This window comes from Alosa alosa, chromosome 20 (genome assembly GCF_017589495.1).
Source record: "Alosa alosa isolate M-15738 ecotype Scorff River chromosome 20, AALO_Geno_1.1, whole genome shotgun sequence".
Taxonomy (NCBI): domain Eukaryota; kingdom Metazoa; phylum Chordata; class Actinopteri; order Clupeiformes; family Clupeidae; genus Alosa; species Alosa alosa.
The window spans coordinates 8,394,178-8,413,489 of NC_063208.1; the positions used below are offsets into that span (position 1 = coordinate 8,394,178).

The 19,312-nt window shown below is 43.2% G+C and overlaps 2 protein-coding genes across 2 annotated transcripts in view; both read left to right on the forward strand.

The window, feature by feature from the left end:
- rprd2a (regulation of nuclear pre-mRNA domain containing 2a) overlaps positions 1-17,968 on the forward strand; it is a 39,178-nt gene extending 21,210 nt beyond the window's left edge. Inside the window, exons 3-10 of the mRNA XM_048230399.1 lie at positions 4,964-5,097; positions 6,056-6,138; positions 6,938-7,064; positions 7,722-7,897; positions 9,194-9,548; positions 13,509-13,787; positions 14,340-14,531; positions 14,901-17,968. Of these exons, the coding sequence (XP_048086356.1) occupies positions 4,964-5,097; positions 6,056-6,138; positions 6,938-7,064; positions 7,722-7,897; positions 9,194-9,548; positions 13,509-13,787; positions 14,340-14,531; positions 14,901-16,744 (3,190 nt within the window). The 3' untranslated portion in view covers positions 16,745-17,968. The remainder of the gene's footprint in view (positions 1-4,963; positions 5,098-6,055; positions 6,139-6,937; positions 7,065-7,721; positions 7,898-9,193; positions 9,549-13,508; positions 13,788-14,339; positions 14,532-14,900) is intronic.
- The window catches only part of celf3a (cugbp, Elav-like family member 3a), a 33,292-nt gene continuing 30,752 nt past the window's right edge, over positions 16,773-19,312 (forward strand). The window contains exon 1 of the mRNA XM_048230408.1: positions 16,773-17,187. The gene's annotated coding sequence lies outside the window, so the exon portion shown is untranslated. The remainder of the gene's footprint in view (positions 17,188-19,312) is intronic.

A 19,312-nucleotide genomic window follows, 5' to 3' on the forward strand; every position in this document is an offset into this window, starting at 1 on the left:
GCGGTCATGTCCCAATCCCACCTCATCTCTCTCTCCCACTTGCTTCCTGTCTCTCTCTCTCCCACTTGCTTCCTGTCTCTCTCTCCCACTTGCTTCCTGTCTCTCTCTACACTGTCCTGATGATATAAAGGCAAAAAAGCCCCAAAAAACTATACTTTAAAAAAAGTACTGTGTGCTGAAGTAAAAGCAAAAGAAAACAGGGCTGAATACCAGTGATGCCAGTAACACGTTACTTAGTAAGTAGTACTTTTCGGTAACGAGTAATCTAACGCGCTACTATTTACAAACCACTAATCAGATTAAAGTTACTTATCTAAGTCACTGTGCGTTACTATTTTTGTCATTTTCCTTAGTAAAAAGATATATTCTTTGCTTTCTTCTTGTCTCGGGGATTAACGTCATGTAGGCTATGCTCACGTTTTCAGCATGAGGACAACTCGCGTGTAAAACCATGCAGCGACACAAACGTAAATGGAGGGAGGAGAGAGATGCACATTTTCTCTATACAGTCATTATTTTGAGTTTGTGTCAGCTAAACATGACAACATTAAGGTACATTGTACATTCTGTGCTGGCAACAAAGTGCTGTCTAGCTAGACATCCCAAGTCTCCCTAAGTTTTGGGAGTCTCCCACATATTGATAGCGGCTTCCTGACGCCCGCAAATTACATAAAATCTCCCGGAACCTAGAGCGAACAAGAGCACGCAAACCAGACCGGACTTCAAATCACATGTGCATCTGAGTTTAACACGCACACAACGGAGAGGGAGAGAGAGAGGAGTGGTGCGTGTCTGCCTGAAGCGCATCCAAGACAGAGCACATCCTGGTCTGTTTTGCTAAATCAGTTTTCAGTGTAGGTGGGCTTATATCTCTTTTCTCCCGAACTTAATTAATCCGTTTAGTCAGTGTATCTAGGAACAGGAGCGTCATGGCAGAGTCAGTGCCCCTCAAAAAGGAGCATTTAAGACCCATTTTACATCAGACTACACAAAAGTGTACCCAATTGTCTCATAAAAGTAAAACATAATGATAGTCTTACACACGGTGGGTTAAATGATTGCAAAAGACTTGTTGAGGTGAGTTTAACAAGTGTCATTTCATTTGCATATTACTCAGGCCTATACTAGATGGCTAGTTGCCAAGGCTACATGAAGAGGCCAAACTGCGAAAATCTACATATTTTACTATCACAATTTCTATCAATAGGCCTTCCTTATTTGGTGAACTAACTAGACATTATTGAACAAACATCTGAATTTCAGTATCTAAGTAGGTTAGGTTGGGATGTCTGCTTTACATTGTTAACATTACTGTTAAAATGCACTTCCAGTATAGTGAGTATTGGCAAAACCGGTTATCCTTTTTATGTTGATGTGGTGGGGGTGTTGTCGGCAGCTGCTGAAAGTAACTAATAAAGTAACTTCTAACTTAGTTACTTTTAAAATCAAGTAATCAGTAAAGTAACTAAGTTACTTTTTAAAGGAGTAATCAGTCATCAGATTACTTTTTCAAGGTAACTGTGGCAACACTGCTGAATACATGGTGTGTTCTCTAATCAATGGACTTAACAGCCTCCTGGAACTTGACACTTGACATACTGTGGGTGACGTACGTGAATCTGCCGTTTTCGAAACTGAAGATCATCAATATTTTGCATGACCTAACTTGTGGCTTGCTTAACTTGATTTACTTGATATTCACCACAGTGATATACTTGAGACTTTACTTGAGGTTATGGTTAGGACTTCAGACTTGCTTGTAACTTCCACATGTGTGATTTAGCTTCCACCTCTGGTTTTGGTGTATTGCTACCATTGCAATTTTGGTTCTGTTTGCAAAATTGTAATAGACATACGTGTTTCTGCGCTAGGATAAGTTGGACTTAGATTTCAATTACATCACAATAGGGTCATTATGTTTGTCAACATAAAGTTTAGGTTCCAAAACTAAAGTATTTTTGTTTATTACACGGCTCTTCACAAAGCAAGTAGAACGCTCCAATGGCTTGAATGGGATTTCCTAAAGTTCTACGGTAAAATATTTTCATGTAATTACTGCTGCAAACATATAATTACCGCTGTCAATGGCAATGGGTTTTGTGCTTCTGATACGTCTTTCATATCACTACGCAAGCACTGGAAATTCATTCTAAAGTGAAAGCAGACGGTTGATCAGCTGTGTTCTAAAGAATGTTTGATTCAAGTTCAGCGTGTGTTGTTGCGAACTATTTGTTTCTCAGCAAATGCCACGATGAACGGTAACAAATAGGCTAGGCTATGTAGGCTAAAGTCATATCGTGGGGAGTTTATTTCGTTTTGGCAAGTAGCCGTGTAATAAGTGGGATAATGTATAGAACACACACACACACACACACACGTGTATATATAAAACATATAACAAAACACTGTCATGTGATATTTATTACGATTAAGTTTTGCTGTGTATGGTTGGTCAATGTTGAAGTGTGCATAGCAAGCTACCGTATTTTCCGGACTATAAGTCGCATCGGTCAAAAAATGCGTCATGAGCAGAAAAAAAACATATATAAGTCGCACCGGACTATAAGTCACATTTATTTAGAAATGTATTTCACAAAATCCAAAACCAAAAACAGAGACTATGTAACTGGATTATTGAGGCCAAAAAGATGCATGTTAATGAAGACGAAGGAGTGAAGGCAGCCAAGAAGAGGGCAGGAAGGTAATTGCAAAGCAAAATATCCACTGAAAGAAAATGCCATGTGGTAAACCAAAATGTATCTAAAATGTGGAGAATACAATGCAATCAAGCATTTTGGGCGATGTGGAGTTACAAGCTGGCAGCAGATTAAATGCTCACGAGAGAGGAAAAGATGCAGTTTTAAAAGGACGTGACCGAAGCAAGCAGGCGATAGGCCTATAGGCCCGACAGTAATTGTAAAGCAATTTACAAAAGATTCACTGAACAAAAATGCTGATATGGTACATGAATATTTTGCTAAAAATGTGAATGCAATGCAATCAAGCATTTTGGACGATATACTGGCACAGGCTGGCAGCAGAACAATTGCTTGGCTGGCCACCTCCGAGAGAGCGAGAGAAAAAAAGATGCGCATTTAAAACCAGGGTCTAAATTCCAGCGCGGGATTGCGGGTATTGCGAATAAATTATTACTTAGTATTGAGCATAATAATAAGTCCCGCAAATCTAGCCATCATAATGTGAGAAATTCCCACACATTTTACAGCGCTGTCTGATGTTAATATAATATTAGAGCGGCCTGAATGCGGGACTATTGACGAACCAACTCTGACTTCAATTGAACCCAATGCAGAGACACACACAAGAGCGCGCAGGACCACTTTGGGGGTGCCTCTTTCTCGTTGCTCTCTCTCTCTCTCAGCAGGATTTGTCACCGCTGAAGTCAAATTATAGATAGGTGCTTCAACATCAACCGCTATCGACAGGAAAGGAAAACAAACGTCAGGAATTTTGCAAACACAGAAGCATGACCGCCTATAACGCGAGACAACATGGATGACTTCTCCATTTGACATTATAATCGATTGCGGACGTGAACAGACAGCTACAGACACGGAGCGCACAGTAGGCCTACTTTCACTTTCTGTGCGTATTCATTACGTGAAAGATAATTAGTAGCAAAACAGCGATCAAATATTACATGGCAGTGAGTTTTTTTGTTTTGAAATGTTTTATGCATGTCTAGATAACGGGTGAGGAATGTTTAGGAGACTCGTAAATCCTCAAATTTAGGCTGCGCAAAGCACAGCACCTTTATTTGGCCATGGCTTGTATTCGAGTCAGCTATATAGTCCTTTATTTCTTGCGTTTTATTGTGAGACATAGGCCTACTTTTCGTTTGGAGCGGCATGGGTAGGCTATCAAAGCAGATGTTCAATTTGAGATTTAAGTTACGTTTGGACTATTTGATTGTATTGCGAAATATCGGGACGGATGACCACTGAAATCTGTGGGGTATTTAATGGCTCACTATTAAGTTTCATATAGTGTCGGGATTTCGATTGCCATCCACTTATTGCGAGATGAGGTATCCGCGCTTTCATTCATTCATAGAACGTGTGCTGCATGTGCTGCAAGGGAAACCTTAGTTTTTTAGTTTTTAAATTATGCACTATTTACTTTTTTATAAAATTCATAGGCTGATGCCTGGCAGCAACAATTGTGTTTAGATGTAGGTTACTGCTTCAGCCTCTAGCTCAGAAGGGGGCGGCATGCAGATTGAGAGCAATGAGAGCAACGTGTTGGAGACTCATGGTGTAGGACAATGACTTCATTGGCAACAATACCAACCAACAATATAAAATATTAAGAAGAGCTCTTTTATGAGTTAAATTGAAACAAAATTATACTGGCTTTTATTTGTCCAAATCTGAGGCCCGGCTATAAATAGAATCCCGGCCATAATTTGACGATTTAGGTAGTGTGTTTCAGGCATAGCCAAGCACTAATCTCTGACTGAAAGTGCACAGGACTTGTGCATTTGAGAGCGCACTCTCGCGGCTGTAGACATAATGTTTCACGTAGGGTTCATGTCAGTTAATATAAATTAACATTTAAAAACATGTTCAATTATATATTTTTTTGACATATAAGTCGCACCTGACTATAAGTCGCAGGACCAGCCAAACTATGAAAAAAAGTGTGACTTATAGTCCGGAAAATACGGTAGTTCCACAAAGTTTGTTGAACACATGCACTCTTGAATTTCCCCTAGGGATCAATGAAGTATCTATCTATCTAGCCGTTAGGGTTACTGACGTGTTGCTAACATTGTGAAATTAATCATGACTGTCATCTCATTGGTTACTAACCGGCAAAGATACACCTGTTTTTAACATGTTTTATAGTAGGCACACTGTGTTTTCATCCCTCCCCCAACCAAGCACACACACACACACCCTTCCTCTCTTTGTAAACAAAAAACGATATTCTTCTCCCACAGTGCTCCGGACGAACCCAAGGTCCGCAGAGCGGTGGAGAGGACTCTGACCATCTGGGAGGAGCGGAACATTTACTCCGAGGAGTTCATCGCCAATCTCAGGGTTGGCCTCCAGGAGAAGGAACCCGAGGAACCAGGTTAGCACCCTGGAGCACCCCTACACTCTACTGTTCAATATTTACATTTATTTTGAAATTAATTGGAAAAAATGGACAATTTATGTGAAAAGGTGCCAAAAATGCCAAAACCAGGCACTCAGTGGATTAAAAAAAGTTAAAAAGTCTTTATTTACTAGTACCCTGGAAAATCCAGAGTTCTTGCAAAAGCACAATTTGAAGGGTCTCTGCAAGACACCCTTGCAATGAGTAGTGATGCACATTACTTTTGCCACTTGTATTGCGGGGAGCCAATCACATCGGTGTATCTGATATAGGCGGGCCAAAGGCGAGCTAAACGGATGACAATCGTAGTGTTATCCAATTGCGTCGAAGTCCGGAATCAGTCAGTAAACATTGGTCGTATAGTCTTATCCAATTGTGTGCAGCGAGATTTTCAAATGTACGCTTGGTGCCGCCCCTCGAGTTGGGCCATTACATTATTCGTGGCCAGACCTTCAATCTTTCTAGATTACCAGGGTCTGGAATCTCCAGGCTAATTTACTAGGGCTGTAGTATTTAAAAAAAAAAAAAACACCAACTTGTATCAGTACTACGCTTTCATCAGGGTGTGGGGTTTTATTTTTAAATGAATTGATTGATAAAAAATAGTTGCATTTGTCTTTTCAGTATTTGTGTTAATATTCATTTTCCCTTTGAATTTTTTGTTATTTTTAAAGCTCCTTTCCTCTCATTACTACATACAGAGATGTCCTTTCTCCTACTTAGTCAATATCAAATGTTACCACAGAGCGTTTAGTTACACGCAAACGTTCAATGATCCACTCCTGCACTTGAGCTGAGAGCTTAAGTGTCTCTGTGTGTTTTTGTGCATGGGTTTGTGAGCTAGGAGACCAGGCCGAGTTATGGAATGCGTTTCTGTTTTAGCGGTTGTGAGCTAGGAGACCAGACCGAGTTATGGAATGTGTTTCTGTTTTAGCGTCTGCGACTCCTGTCCCCACCGCCACAGCTACCCCCAAAGTCAGCGCTGCACAGAAGTCCAAGATAGTTGCGGAGTTTGTGGTAAGTGTCTCTGTGTGTGTGTGTCTTGAAGTATTTCTATTAGGCTTCCATATGCATTCTACCTCTGTGTCTCTTTGTGGAAAGGACATTCCAAAGACTCCAGTAAGCTCTGCTTAAAGATCCACTGCAGCAAAAACAAAATCTTTAACCTTTTTAACATGTCCATTAGGTGTTTTAATGTGTTACAAGACGTATCACAAGCGGAATAAGCAGTAAGCTCCATGGCAATGTATTTCTGATTTAGATGGGCAGTGCGCTAGTTGACATTTCAGAATAAGGAACCAGAACAGACCATAATTGTTGCATAATAAAGGATGGAACCAAATCCATAATAATAGTTTCCCTGAAGTCACATCTGCACATTTAGCTTTCCAAGATAAGCAACCCGTCATGTCAAAGTTATCTATCTTATGTCATTAGCATAGCATTATTGGCCATTTGATAAAGTCGTCAAACCTATATGTCAAGCAGGCGAATGCAGTGTTGGGGGCCCGGGGAAATGAGCTTCCCACATCAGAGATAAGGCAGAGAGAGTAGAGATGCATACAAGCTGTTTCAAGGCCGTGACGGGATTTTTTTCATGGAAAACAAATGTATCTGTTTATTTTGTAATGTGATCTGATGTACCGTAACGGTTAAACAGAGGTCATTGTCACATTATTCAGGGTCATCTGTAGATGGTGCTGAGGAACTTGAAAAGTAACAGCCCAGGTTGCTGTGCACAGCCATCCTCACTAATAGTGCTCTGTAGGGTAGTCATTGATCTGACTTGCGCTAATGGCCCTTCTCTTGTTTTCAGCCCCAGTCTTTCGTTCAGAAGTTACAGAAGCACAGGTCATCTGTGGACGAAGTAGACCTCCGAGAAAAACAGCTGGCAGCCATGAGGGTGGATGTGTGCAGCTCGGAGGCCCTGAAGAAGCTGAAAGGTTTGTGGGCACACTTAAAGGCAGGCTACAGCAGGCACATAACTGAAGCGTTCCATTGACGGAGCGTATGCTGCAACAATTAGCTTCCACTGTAATCTATGGAACTGGCTACACCAGATGTGATGGTGGTTTGTACATTCCAAAAAAAAAAATAGATCAAACTTCCAAAACTATTTCTCTCCCCCGTGAAAGGAAAGCTTCAATTGCTGACCTGATGGAGCCCAGCTGCTAAGCCTTAAGCTGCATACACATTACTGGCGATTCGCCTGTTTGCCTTGTCACCAAAGTTTAAATGATTCTAACTCAAACAATGGAATTATATGAACATTCCCTCATCACTCACTATTCTATTTTACTATACTATCCTTGTCTATTCTAATGGGGCTTTAGAGTTTTGGCCTGATTGCTGGTCAGCCCAGTAGGTATATTTACCAAACAAAACACTTAAAAAAAAAAAAAAGTGTGTGTTTTTTTAATTTTTTTGTTGAAACTTTTGGTTGTGCCACCTGACTTTTTGGGGTGGTGAAATTGCAAATACAGTCTAAAAATACTGTATATTAAAATGTGAATGTTAGACAGCCATTAACACATTTTTAAAAGCCTTCGTTGTCAATGACTCAAATGTGTGCCATACTTCTCCCTTCTCCCTTCTTGAAGACAAAGCAGGAGGTAAGAAGTTTGCCAAGGACTTTGAGGAGGGCAGTTCGAAGCTGCAGGAGTTTGTGTCCATACTGGACGCCCAGGTGAAGAAAGGCCCTGTTTTATTGGAGGCGCTGCAGAGTGCAGACATCTTCTACGAGATGCAGTACAAGGAGGTCAAGATCGTGACCAAAGTGAGTATTGACTGCACTCTCTGCACTTGAACTTGGCACAGAAGGTTAGTAAGTAAAAAAGAGGAACCACTAGGCTAGAAGCAGTAGACAATATGCTCTGGCTAAAAACGCAAGTTATTGATGCAGAACTACATAACAAAGACTCCTGAACACTTGTCAAGATGGAGCAATATATCTCTTGTGGGAACAAACTCATCTCTGTGGGAACAGAAGTTGTTCAGATGAAGTTTCATAAGTGGAAGTGTTGCCTTATCAGTGTTTCCTCTAGATGTTTTTAGCAATGGGGGAAGGCCAGTCCACTTTTCCAGTCCAAAGCTTTTCCTTAGCCTGTGCTACACCTTTCCACCAAGTTTGGTGAAACTTGTACCGGTAGTTGCTGTGATATTGTTGACAGACATACTGCACCACAGTGGCGTATGGTGTGTAAATGGAAGCTCTTGATAACGCACGCCGCTAACGTCTATGAAAACAGTATGATTATGGAATAGAACTAATAACATCTGCTTCGTATTGCTGTTTATTGTTAAACTGCGATGATGTGCGCGCCAGCCTGCGAAGGTCACTTCCCATTCACTCGGACAATATTGTGCGCCTGCCCTGAGTTAATGTTATCACAATAAACTACATCAGCACAACAATATGTGGAGTGAAACTGGACGGGTCCTAATAACCTAATATGGGCAGCCGTGGCCTACTGGTTAGCACTTCGGACCTGTAACCGGAGGGTTGCCGGTTCGAACCCCGACCAGTAGGCACGGCTGAAGTGCCCTTGAGCAAGGCACCTAACCCCTCACTGCTTTCCGAGCGCCGCTGTTGATGCAGGCAGCTCACTGCGCCGGGATTAGTGTGTACTTCACCTCACTGTGTGTACACTGTGTGCTGTGTGTGTTTCACTAATTCACAGATTGGGATAAAAGCAGAGACTAAATTTCCCTCACGGGATCAAAAGAGTATTTATACTTACTTACTTAACCTCTGTCTAGTTCCACTTATTGTTTAATTGCAATGTGAGTGGCACCCAGGGGGAGGGCACGTCGGCAGGATCATTTAAAAGTCACCCGCGTTGTGCGTCCGTCCTAATTCTGATGCAGTGGCAGCAATAATTTTGCAGTGGCAGGCCGCCACTACAAAATGAACGTACAGGAAACACTACAAAATGAACGTACAGGAAACAAACCTTTTCTCTTAATAAGCAGTAGGCTTGCTGATACAACAGTAGACTGTTTTTAATTCAGCTCTTTAATTTGTCCAACATACAGCACAGACTTACCCATGATCCCCCTCTCTCTTTCTCAGGCTTATGAAACTTTCGCCAACCGAGTGAATCACCTGAAGCGGAAGCTGGATGCCCTGAAGGCTTCCCTGCCCTCGCTCGACGACTCGCCAGTCCCGTCACCCTGCGCGGATGCGCCGTCCCCCACCGGCTCAGAATCTCCCTTCCACGGCCTCACTGCTCCTGACCCTGACCTGGACGGTGACGCTATGGACCACGACCCCGAACCCCTCATCCCCCTGGGAGATGCCCCCAGCCCCCTGTCCTCGGCAGGGGGCTCCCCAAAACCCGATGCTGCGGTGGGGCAGACGGACAACACAGAGGTGGAGGACATGGAGCTTTCCGACATGGAGGAGACAGAGGGTGGAGGCATCATAGGTATGTTCCAAGAAACAATATCAAGAAAATGACATAAGCTTTTATGTACAATTTGTCAAATTTTAGACAGATTAGATCCTTTCTTTTGGGCGGTGGTAGTGTAGAGAACTGGGCTAGCATACAGTAGTCTGTCAAGCTGTGGGTTCAAGTCCTGACCGTCACCTTGAGCAAGGCATTTAAAGGCACACTATGCAAGATTTTCACCTTTATGAAACTAATTTGATGGTAAATGAACTTGTAATAGGCGAATTGTTCACCTAGCATAGCTATACAGCATAGACGTAGCGAGTCCCTACCGAGAAAACCAGCCATGCAACTTCCAAGAGCGGCGCCCCGCCAAAACTCGCAAGAATCTGAAACATTACCTTGTCAGTAGATATAGTTCTTTGGAGATAGTTTTTGCCTGTTGCCAGAAAGCATTTGCATTGTGTACAGGGGGTATAAGTCACGAGAAGTTTGCTATTTATAATAGCAGAGTAATATATAAATAAATCGTGACTCTAGAGGGAGCTCTAAACTCGCCAAAAATACCTAAACCTGCATAGTATACCTTTAACTCTGTTGCTCTGGGGAGACTGGTCCTTAGTGTAATTGACACATGTAAGTCACTTTGGATAAAATAAGTATTCTATGGATGTGGCCAAGATATTTATGCATGCTTTGATTTTTTTTTTTTCCCCCTCTATCTCATACTGTACTACTTGTTTGGGCCGGCCGGGGAAACTCCTATTAGATCTCTAAAGTCATTGTAAAAACAATGGGGTGGAGGCATCATGGGTAGGTGGGAAGACCCAGGGTGGACTAGAGCGTGAACAAAGAAACTAATCTGTATGTCAAGTGAGTGTGAACATTCAGATGTAGCCTGTGGGGGGAAACGGACAAGTGTGAGTGTGAACATTCAGATTTAGCCTGTGGGGGGAAACAGACTAGTGTGAGTGTGAACATTCAGATTTAGCCTGTGGGGGGAAACGGACTAGTGTGAGTGTGAACATTCAGATTTAGCCTGTGGGGGGAAACGGACTAGTGTGAGTGTGAACATTCAGATTTAGCCTGTGGGGGGAAACGGACTAGTGTGAGTGTGAACATTCAGATTTAGCCTGTGGGGGGAAACAGACTAGTGTGAGTGTGAACATTCAGATTTAGCCTGTGGGGGGAAACGGACTAGTGTGAGGGGTGGAATAAACAGAGCACTGGAGACCAGGAGGGTTAGTAGGGAGTAGGAAGAAGAGACTGAACAGATTCAGACAGAAAAGGGCACTGACGTTCTGGTTAGTCTGGGCACAGGTATATGCAGGGTCTTAAAAAAAGTCTCAAATTTTAATCATATAAATTCTAGGCCTTAAAAAGTATTAAACTTTTTACAAAAATGCATCTATTAATTCAACCTTTATTTACTCTCGGAATCATTGAGGGTAGTCCTCGTTTTTAAGTGATTCCTAGATGGTGTGTGCTAGGTCTTAAATTATTTTATTGTTAATTTAACGTTCCTAAAAATAATAAGGCTAGCCTATATAGGCTATAGTATATTCCAACCCTGAGTATAGAAGACAACTTCAATCATTTCTATTCAGATATAGCATGTCGGCTGTAGTCGTGCGCAGTATATTGACTGTGAGGAGCGCTGCAGAGAATAGCCACTCATTTGGCACCAATGTCCCCGGTATGCGAGAATAACGCCCAGTGCCCAGCCTCGGGAAACGTGTCTGTTTAGCTCTCCACTGGTGGAGAGGATTAATATGCAATAAGGGGAATTGTCTCTCTCATAGGCGTCCACATTGTGTGCGTTTTTTTTAACCGTTTAACTGATAGTATTAATCAGTTAAAACTCTTATCGGTTATCAGTCAAACGGTGACCGATAGCCCTACTCTTAAGTAACACACATTGTTACGGCAGCAAAAGGCTCCCTCAACTGCTTTTTGCTGCCAACTGTTTTCCAAATCGTTTAAAGCGCCTTAACCAACTTTTCTTGCCAAGTGTGAACATAGTCTAAGAATGGTCTTAAATGTAAGTTGTTGAAACCTGCATGTACCAGTATATATTTTTTCATACAAAATGATATGAAAGAGGATGTGTAAAGTTAAGGACAGGAATGTGAAAGACACAGCAAATGAGTGTGAAAATCAGGGAAATGGAAATAAGAGCATCGCATAATTAATTGGATTGGGAACGTGGGTGACAACACAGCCAGAAGGGAAGGATTACCTGAATGAGTCTGATGTGATCTAATGTTCTAGTCTCACTCGCTTATTTATAGGTAGAGCTGTTGTCACTTGCTCGGACAGTGACGTGGTTAGGCCTGGTCCATTAGAATGTGCTATTTGTAAACATAACTTTTACCAGCTTCCCTGCTTTCAATCTCCCTGCTTCCATTACCATATGTAATTTACTTTGAAGAACAGACTTGCCAGAGTGACATTTTGTACATTTTTAAGTGATAAAGAAATATGTTGTAATTTTGAATTGGGTATAATTCTATTTTTTTAATTTATTTTTTTAAATGTCACAGTTTTTCTGACATCTTTGTTGTGCAAGAACTGGTCTGCCTCATTTTGGCGCTTTGCCGCTCTTGCGAGTGCTGCGGTCAAAGTTCAATCATGTTGAGCTTTGACCGCAGCACGCTGTAAGTCAGAGGTATTTTGCGCTGAGCCCTGCAACAAGCACAACAATCTTTGGGACATTACCTCAACCAAGAGCAACCTAGCGGCGAGCACAGTGCATACCGTGTACAATGTGCAGTTTAAGGGTGCAAGTTTGACAGTGAATTTTGAAGAGCAAAGTTAGAGGCACGAAGTGGGTTGAGTCAGGCCGAAGTTAATTAGTAAAAGATTGATAAGATCAGAATTTAACTGGTTGCATGTGATTGGTTTATTCAATTTCACTTAACCAGAGAGGTCTCGTCCATTTCAGAGTCCCTACCTTGACGTAGCTTCCCACTACCTATATCGCCGCCAAACTCGGCATATCATTTCTTTTGGAATGCATATACAGACAGGGATGTAGAGGAGGCTAAACGCGAGAAAACGCAGTTTACCCACCTCTGAAATTTCAGAAATAGTTTATCCACCTCTTATTAGAATTTATCCACCTCTCAAAACAGTTTATTCACCAATTGCAACTTTTAACATTTAAACATCACACTGTATTTCCACATTCACAATCTGTACACTCAACACTCTAGGAAACAATTAATACCATTAGTATTGTTATAAACATTGGACACTAACCTCCACCATCATCAAACATGTTCTGAATGCCTTTTTCAAAAATCCGATACCGCGTGGCGCAGTCCACCTCACCGTGATCACAGAATTCATAGTTTACCCACCTCTTATTTTACCACTACACCCTCCCCTGTACACAGACGATGCCGTTTGAGTGGTACGTCTGTTGAGTAATACGTGAAGTGTTGAGTTGATGCATGAAGCCGGGAACAGGGTTCCCACTCTAAGTCAAATGTAAAATTCCATGACTTTTCACTGACTTTCCCTGACAAAAAACCTGAATTTCCATGACTGACTATATAATGAATAGTACAATATACCGACTAATGATTTCAGAGCACCTGTGTAGCGTTCAAGAATCTTTTACTTTTTTAGAGTGGGAGGTGAATAAATAGGCATTGAATAAACACAGTTGGCCAACTCAAGCAAGCAGTAAAGCTAATAACCAGATATACTCAAATTCTGCTTGGAAATATATTTGTATTAATGTATTTTGGCAAGTACATTTGAAATTACTACAACAAAATTCCCTGATATTCCATGACTATGCCCCAAAAATATAAAATTCCCTGACTTTCCATGTCTGGAATAGACTTTCTAAAATTCCATGACCAGTGGGAATCCTGAGGGAATGGAGGGAAGGCTAGCTACGTTTAGGCTGCCTTGGCCATTTTCGTGCTGCAAATATGGTAACATTCCGCATTGGTACTCATCTTTTTTTTCCCCCTCCTTGAGCAGTAGAGGAGCAGGTGGAAACGCCCATCGTTCCTGTGGCGTCCAATCCCGTTCCAGCACCCATTACCACTCAACCAGCACTTACCAATAAGGCTGCACCAGTAATGCACGCCACCCCCCCTTCGGAGACTCCTCCCCCTGCTGCTGTTGCTCCTCCCCCTGCTGCTGCTGCTGCTGCTGCCATCACAGTGACTCCAACAGTGCCGACAGTCCCAGCTAATCTGGCCAACGTGGACCTTGGGAAGATTAGTTCCATTCTCAACTCCATCATGAAGAACACAGGTCTGTTTTGTCTGTTTCAACATGTATGTATTAGGCAATAGAGAATGATTTTTTTATATGTTTATGTTCTTGGAGATGCTCATAAATTGCACATTCAAGGCGTTTGGGGGGATTTGGAGAAATCTAAAAGCTCAAACTTCCATCATTAAGTTTCCACACATTTACCTTTGACCTTAGGTTGTCTCTTAGACTGGAGTTGTAGTTTAAGTTAGATTCCTCATAAGATGACCCTGAAGAAGGCGTAAACTGAAACGTTGGTCTTGATAAAATCGTGCATAAGAAGTCTTGTATGTTACGACAACCTGTTTTGTGTGATTGAAGTCGGTAAGCACTTCAACTTGGTGTGCGTTTTCTTTAGATATCCTAGTAGATATCAAATGTCGGCAATGAAAATAATGAATTTCCATCAACCAAAAACCATATCTAACCACATATTTAATATTGTTGGCTTCTTTTCCCTGATATTGAAAGGTAAAAGAACTGCATTGTGTTGCTTTAAGTTAGATGCCTTATATCTTACATCAGCCTCTTTTCACCCCGCTGTCTCTGCAGGAGTTAGCCCAGGTTCTCGGCCTTCCAGCGAGTCGCCGGTTGCTGCCACCAGTTCCCCGGCACCGCCTCAGAAGAACCCAGCACCACCTCCACAGAGCTCCAGCTCCCTGGCCAGCATCCTCTCCAAAGTGGACACCAGCTCCATCCTCAGCGCGCTCTCCAAAACTCAAGGACAGACTGGAGGACTGCAGGGTGAGGAGAAAATGAAGGGCCTTGTTGGGAAAGATGGAAGGAGGAGAGGGAGATTGAAGCACAATAAAAACGTCAATTCTCAACATCATGAGACAACCTCGATGGGGGGGGGGGGGGGGGGGGGGGGGGGGGTTGTTCATCGAGTGGGATATTAAATTATGGTGGTGAGATGAGAACTGTGGAGATGTGAGGGAGGGGAAAGTGTTTGAGCATAGAGTATTAGTTTTGGGGGAGGTAATTTGGGTGAAGTGCTTCCATCAGTAATGCTAAAGTGTATAGTTCATAGTGATATCATATATGTCTTATTTCATTTTAACATCTGAAATGTCTTTCATTCATTCGTGTTCTAATGACCCTCTGTTTGTGCAGGTTTCTCCTCCATTCTGAATAACCAATCGGTGAAGACCACAGCCAGCCCTCTTGCAAGCACGGAGTTGCCCAGGACTTCCTCTTTTCCGGCACCTTCTAACAACCCAATCCCAACCTCCCTCAACACCCCTTCCCCCTTGGGACCATTTCTAATGGGGAACAGCTCCAACCGGCAAGAAACGATTCCTTCCTCCTTCATGCCTACACCAGGTTCTAGTAACATGCAGACCAAGCCACTTCCAGAGAAGCAGGGGATTAACGAACGCTCCTCTTCGACTGCTTTGTCCTCAAATCTTGAATCAAGGATTCATAGCTTCTTCCAGGGGAATCATGGCTTACGCGATGGCTTGGGCTTCAACGCTGACCCTCTGGGGCAAAGGGGCAGCACTTTGCCCACTGCTCTTCCAGGACAGGTTGCAGCCAGCAACAGCCCGTCTTTGGGGCAAGAGAACTTGGAGGGGACCCCTGTAAGGGATGAGTCTGGGGGCACTCCTACCCAAGATGAAGTCTCGGATGCCTCCTCGGGGAATGTGCTGTCCATGTTCCAGGGCGGGGTTCCTAAAACTGGTGTGAATAATCCGGCCTCAAATCTGGGCTCCAGTCAAGCCCCTCCTGCATATGATAATGAGTTTTGGAGAAATTCAAATACCCAGTCGAAGTTGTACGGAACTCCAAATGGTGCACCGTTCCGTCAGGGAGGCTACAATGGGATGGGCCAGGTCACTAGACCCTCCGGTTCTTCTGGTTCTGAACTTAATCAGTACCCGACGCAGGTCCCAAACACAGTTTCTGGTGGCAAACTACAATCTGATAATGAAGAGTCAAGACGTGACCCCAAGGGTGGTTGGTATGGCCAGCCATACGTGGACAAGTACAGTGACTCAAACATGGCTGCCACGTCATTGAATTATGGGGAGGGGCAACGAGAAAGTGAAGCCATTCACCAGTCTACTTCGCACTCTGCCCCTGGCTTCTTCAACACGCCTTTGCCACCCATTCCGCAACTCCCTCCCCCACCTAAGGAGCTCTTGTCAGGGCCTTCTTCCAGCAGCAGGCCGGGGCCTGGGCCTGGGCCTGTAGCAGAACCCTCTGAAGCATCCAACCACCCTGACGAGTACCATGACCCATCTCACTTTGAGCCTGTTCGAGAGGACCTGCTTCTGCCATACCCTGAGCCTTACCCTGAAGAGGAGATGGGCCACCCAGGCGAACCCCCATTCTCCCATCCCCAACCATACCCTCATCCTCCCCAACATCCTCCCCATCCCCGGCCACTGGGACCTGGACTCGATGGGGGCCCCAGACCCCCACTGCATCATCCCCACGGTCCCCCTCACCCACTTCCCCGTCGAGGTCTCTCCCCCCCTCCAGGCCCCATGGGCGACTACTATGAGACTCACAGCCCCCCACCCCCACATCGGGGTTACTACGAAGACCGCAGCCCCTCTCCTCCGCCGTTTGAGGACCCCTACTACGACCGCTATTATGACCGCGAAGCGCGGAGTCCTTCCCCACCTCCGTACCCGCACAGACAACCCCTGTCTCCACGTGCCCTCTCCCATCCCCCAGAGTTCGATGTCTATGACTATGAACATGACCTCCACCCCGCCGAGCACCGGCTTCCCCCACACCCCTTCCATCCTCGTCCGCCGCATCCGATGCACCACATGGCCCCCATCCCTCAGAGGCCTCTGGGTCCAAGGCGGCCCATGCCTCCAAGACCTCCCCACCATCCTCACGACCCCTACCGTATGCCCATGAAACGGCCTCCGTTCGGGGGTCCTCCGAGAGGCGGCGGTCCGTTTTACCCTCCAAAGAGACCCTACTTGCCCCCGCGCTATTGACTTTGCTGAAGGAGCACACGTGTTTGCACGTTGGTGGTCGGACGATCACAGTCACGATGAACTCGTGTCCTAGACGATTTAGCTACTACATGTCATGCTGTCAGTAGCGACTGGAAAAGGATCAGTTGTGTTGAGAAGCCTTGTTCCTTGTTCGCCTCCTTGATCTTGCTCCGTCAGTTAGAGGGATTTTGAAGCGGACCATACAAAAAGACAGACACACAAGAGTATGCCCAAGACTTACCTACAGATGTGGATTATCCTGGTCACACACTGTTAGTCCCAAGCCATCTGGAGGCGTTCATCCATGCTACATAGAAGACATGACCTTCTGATGAAGATGGGGAGTGAGCAAGTGAAGATGAGGATGATGAAGGATTTGATGGCGGAGATGGTGTGGAGGCTGAGACGACGAGGGCCCTCAAGCTAAAGAAAGAAGATGAGAGGTGGTTATTATTTTCTGTTTGATATTCCTGTTGTTTTGTATAAGTATCTCACAGTCTAAAGCCCTTTCTCTACCGAGTGGGGCTTCTGTGCATGGTTTCTCGACTGCATGTATTTTAAACCGTGAAAATCTTTCAGGACCGTCTAGACTCACAACTTTAAATCTGTGTACCCTGCAAATATCTATTTAGAGCTATTTGAGATGGCTTTATGCCAACCTCGCTTCAGTCGATACATACATTTTAGTCATGTATGTGGACTGAAGAAGAATGTTCAGTTTTTTCCAGCTCAATTATTATTTTTGTGAAGATAGTTCAGACATTAAGAGTGACGGAAAGGTGTTTTGAAACTGAATAAATGTTTAAAAGAAATATTAAAGAAAATGTTTAGATGTAAATATAGCCGTCCAATTGCCTCCCTGCAATTGTTTTTTTGTTTTGTTAGTTAGTTAATACCTTTGTGCGAAATGCCAGCTAACCCTGGGAGCGGTAGCCTATTTTTGCGCGATTGAGATGGGTTGGGAAGGGTGGATTGAGGCAGGGAGGCGTAGAGCAGGTGCGAAGAAGACCAAGAAGACATTTAAGCCCTGATTCAACTGCACTGCTGGAGAGAACGGCGTCAGAAGATTGTTGGCCGGAGTTTTGCTTTTTATTTGCTCTGACTTTAATAAAGACCTGCTTTTGGAACAAACCCCACACTGCCCTGCGCGGGTGCTGTCTGTCTCTGCTGTGGGTCACCTGTGCGCGTGTGTGTTTGTGTGTGTGGTTTGTCTCCTTATTATTACTCCTGTCTTCTCTTCTCCTTCTTTGTTTGTTAAGTTTGTTTAGTCATACATCAGCACAGCAGTCAAAACAAATCTCATCAAACACATCGCAGCTCACACATCTTGATATGAAAGTTAGATGATTAGTTAACTTCCATCACTTGGAGATTTGCAGTCTTCACCTTATTTAGACAGCTTGCAAGTTACTTATATATGTCACAGCTAATTCCATTAGGACAACAATTTACATTAATTTGACATCCAAACACTGAACTAACCTCTCGACTAGTTCTGCCATTGCATTTGTGTATTGTTACGATGATGTCTGTAAAACAATATGTATTGTAAATGAATAAAAAAACAAAACACATAGTATTAAGTATTTTAAATACTTAAGAGGTAACCAGCCTTAAAAGCAGCAGTTGTAACAGGGGAATGCACTCCCTCATACATGTACACACCCTGGATTAGAGCATGAACGAATGGGAAAAAGTTTTCATGATCTGATTTGGCTAGATGTGAGTGGTGGTCTGCATGGTATGGTGTAGCTCTGACCCAGTTTTAGTCTAGATCACACAGAGAGGTTAAATCTAATATATCAGCGATGCTCATATTAAGACTGCATTCTGAATCAAAATTCAGCCAGTGAAATGTTAAGTCCTGACTGATGTGCCTGTATATAAAAAATCACAGATGAAAACTTGTATTAAAAAGTTAATTTAAAAGTGTCTTAAGTTTTTGAATAGTTACATAAGATTTACTTGTGCATTCTGAATTGAAGTAGACCTATACATTACTAAACACATTTGGATAAACAAGATAATTATAAACATTGGGTTTACAATTTAGCTTCAACTTTAGTGTTCTGTCAGGGATGACCTCAGTCCACTTACATTTGGGCCTTACAGAAGATATGTAATAATTTGTCTTTAAATTGAATCAACCCTAATCCAGGACTATGTTGATCTTGATGGCATTTTCCATATCTCATTGTTGGAGACCTGATGGAAAATAACAGTAGTAGTAAGGTAAAAAACAAAAACAACCTGTAGTCATTTTTGTCTCTTCGAATGCATCTGGCAGATGCCCATCTTGTCTTTGGATATTTTTTGCGAAATTGAACCATCTCATGAAGAAATATCAAATAGCATGAGCATAGTTATATTGTGTTTATTGCAGCCCATATTGCAGTCATAATTCATGAAAGGAATATGCACAGCATTCACAAGTTGGATTCAAGTATCTTAAAAGTTGTCTATGCAAACTAACCATCAGTGTTGTCTGTGAGCAAGTCTATTGAATGCTGGACACATTCTTGTATCTGTGTCAATAGTACTAGAGACCTTAGAGGGGGGAAATTCAGA